Source organism: Rhinopithecus bieti, unplaced genomic scaffold, assembly GCF_001698545.2.
Source record: "Rhinopithecus bieti isolate Rb0 unplaced genomic scaffold, ASM169854v2 scaffold_21777, whole genome shotgun sequence".
In the NCBI taxonomy this organism is placed as follows: domain Eukaryota; kingdom Metazoa; phylum Chordata; class Mammalia; order Primates; family Cercopithecidae; genus Rhinopithecus; species Rhinopithecus bieti.
In genome coordinates, this window is record NW_016810508.1 from 236,353 (window position 1) to 239,623 (window position 3,271).

At 52.3% G+C, this 3,271-nt stretch overlaps 1 protein-coding gene and 1 pseudogene across 2 annotated transcripts in view; one reads left to right on the forward strand and one right to left on the reverse strand.

Annotated features, from left to right (window-relative positions):
- Positions 1-3,033, reverse strand: part of UBXN7 (UBX domain protein 7) — a 77,904-nt gene extending 74,871 nt beyond the window's left edge. Inside the window, exons 1-2 of one of the 2 annotated variants that reach the window (XM_017892202.1) lie at positions 2,847-3,033; positions 1,510-1,569 (exon numbers count right to left, since the gene is read on the reverse strand). In XM_017892202.1, coding sequence (XP_017747691.1) covers positions 1,510-1,569; positions 2,847-3,009 — 223 coding nt within the window. In that variant the 5' untranslated portion in view covers positions 3,010-3,033. The remainder of the gene's footprint in view (positions 1-1,509; positions 1,570-2,846) is intronic. The other variant, XM_017892203.1, reaches the window with a different exon arrangement.
- Positions 1,604-2,874, forward strand: LOC108542258 (basic salivary proline-rich protein 2-like; annotated as a pseudogene).
- Positions 3,034-3,271: the final 238 nt, after the last annotated feature.

Consider the following 3,271-nt stretch of genomic DNA (forward strand, 5'->3'; position numbering starts at 1 on the left):
GATCTCAGCTCACTGCAAGCTCCGCCTCCCGGGTTTACGCCATTCTCCTGCCTCAGCCTCCCGAGTAGCTGGGACTACAGGTGCCAGCCACCTCGTCTGGCTAGCTTTTTGTATTTTTTAGTAGAGACGGGATTTCACCGTGTTAGCCAGGATGGTCTCGAACTCCTGACCTCGTGATCCACCCGTCTCGGCCTCCCAAAGTGCTGGGATTACAGGCTTGAGCCACCGCACCCGGCCTCAATCATGTGTTTCTAATGGTTAATCACTAACTTGTAAGAAGAATCCCAAAAATTATCAATAGAAATTCACAGTATTTCAAGAACACTCTAAGGTATCTTCCCTCTGTAGATTTTCAGATATCATTGTCTACTGATTGAGGGCCTCCAACTTGATCCAGAAATCAAGCTGTGTAGACTAACAGAAACAGAATTAAAGCAACTAAGTGAGTCAGTTCATCTCATCACACTTTGGTTTTTTTGTGCACCTAATAAAAATGTTGCAACAGAAGTAGTAAAGTGGCGTTAAACCAATCAGAGTTTGGGAAGACTAGTAATTAGCATAAGAAACTGAAAATTAATTAAGTGGCTTTTAGGGCCAGGCACCTTGGCTCAGGCCTGTAATCCTAGCACTTTGGGAGGCTGAGGTGAGTGGATCATTTGAGGACAGGAGTTCAAGACCAGCCAGGCCAACATGTTGAAACCCCGTCTTTACTAAAAATACAAAAATTAGCCGGGCCTCGTGGCAGGCGCCTGTAGTCCCAGCTACTAGGGAGGCTGAGACAGGAGAATGGCTTGAACCCGGGAAGTGGAGGTTGCAGTGAGCCAAGATCGTGCCACTGCACTCCAGCCTGGGAAACAGAGTGAGACTCTGTCTCAAAATAATAATAATAATGTGGCTTTTTTTCCTTCTTTTTGTTTTTTGAGAAATGGTCTTGCTCTCCTGCCAGGGATGGAGTGCAGTGGCATGATCAACTCACTGCAGCCTTGAACTTCTAGGCTCAAGCAATCCTCCCACCTCAGCCTCCCCAGTAGCTGGGACTACATGTCGGTGCCACTACATCCAGCTCACTTTTTTTTTTCTGTATAGATGGGGCCTCACTATGTTTTGCCCAGGATGGTTTCCAACTCCTTGCCTCATGTGAATCTCCAGCCTCCGTCTCCCAAACTGCTGGGATTACAGGTGTGAGACACCACGCCAGGCCCAAGTGGCATCATAAACCATCTCTAGGAAATCTAAAGAAAGGATTAATAGTGATATTCACTTCTCTATCAGATTCACTGCGAAAATTTTTCTATATAAGCATAACGCATCAACACTAACTTACATACACAATAATCTTCTCCACAGCAATGATTTGTTAGACATAATGATTTGTTAGACTTTATATATTCAATATAATAATTCAACCCTTTATATCTTCAGTAATCCAGTCACAAAGTTTAAAAATATTAAGAGAAGTTATCATGTAACTCCTCACCCCAATGTTATTACAAATTTTACTTTACTAACTTTGACCTGATGTTCCACGCCCACAAGCTAGATAACAATGCGTCAAATATCTCGTTATCACTGCAAAGCAAAAAAATAAAGCTAGCTTTAATATAAAACTTTAACTAGTATACAATCTGTAGTAGTTAAAACAATACAAAATTTTACTTAACCAGGTATTGCACGTTAAACTCTAGGAACATTAACATGGAAACATTCTCCGCATCTAACAAATTCCGAGATAAAGTACAGATCCGTTGAGAAAGGGAACTAACATTCTGACCTCCTTCCAAAATGACAAACTAGAACGGCAAAATTACACTCAGGCACACTGGAGTACTCTTCCCTCAAATCCCTCCACAGAGCACTTCATCATTTGCTCCGCCCTCTAATAACTCATGCAAGAAAAGTTCAGCACCATCGGAGAGAAACAGGACAGAATTCAGAGAATGGCTTTAAGGCCTTTCCTCCAGGCGGTAAGAGGATCTGCGTGTGCCCTTCGCAGGGGTCTAAAGGGAGAGAACAGCCTAGGCCTAGGGTTCCGGGGATACTGACACCCAGAAACAGATTTACTCTCAAAGAAGTTTCTGCCGCCATCCCTATCTTATCAGCAGGAGGCCCCGGCGCCATCGTCTCCGTCCTTCTGATTTTATTATGGGGAGGTGGGAAACGCCACCCGGGATTCCTCCAGGCCTCCCCGACTCAGCTTCGGGGTTCCCCCTCCTTCTTCCCTCTAAGCCTCAGTCCCTGAGGTCCTCCTCAGCACCCCCGCTTCTGGCGGCCTGTCCCCCGTGAAGTGTAAAGGCACGGCCGAACCCACCGGCCTCGCCGTGAAGGCGGGAGGGCCCGAACCCGCCAGGGCCACGGCGATGGCTCCGAGAGGCCCGGAAAGGGGAAGGGCAGGCCGGGGACCGGGGCAGAATGACCTGGCCGGGGAAGAAAGGAGACAGGAGGTGAGCAGAGGCACCGCACCGCAAGCTGCACAGAGAAGGGAAGATGATGAAGGAGGAGGAGGAGGGCGGTGGCCCGGGTGCGGCCCCCCACTCCTCCCGCCCCCGGGTCCCCGGGCCGGCGGGGGCGGCGGACTCGGCCCGTTCCCGGGTCTGGGCTGGCGGGGGGTTGGGGGATCTCCCTCCACACTACTAGGAGACAGAGAACGAGGGTCTCGGGAGCGCGGGGGGCTGTCTCCCGCCTGAACCCGGAGACCCCGACGCCGTCGTCGCCTCTTCCTCAGGAGGGAGGACGGGAGCGGTGGGTAAAGCCCGAAGGAGGAATGCCTGAAGGTAAGGGGAAGCCCGGGGCAGACCCGCCGCCCGCTCCGGACCCCCCCTCCACCTTCCGGTAACCGCGTCTCTTACCGGTGATGGCGGTGAACTGTTGAATTAACCCCTTCAGCGCCGAGGACGCCGCGGAGCCCCCGTGGGCAGCCATCTTACCGCCGCCGCCGCCGCCGCCGAACAACAACACAGACACACACGGACTGCCCTCCCCCACCTCGCCGCGCGGTGTGCGCAGGCGCATTGACCGCCCTCAAGCCCCGCCCCCGAGCCCCGCCCCTCCCCCAGCTGTCTGCGCAGGCGCACTTGCCCACCGGCCCGGCGCGCTCCCCGCTCTCCGGTTGGCTGCTCGGTTGCTGCCTGCCCGGTGCATCGTTTTTGCCACTGCTGGTGCTTGCCTCTCCGGGCTCCAAGGCTAGTCTCGCAGGCGCAGTGTCGATTCCTACATTCCGAAGGAAGCTTCGGTCTTGGCAGATATTTCGCATTTCAGCTTCGCGAGCTTTATG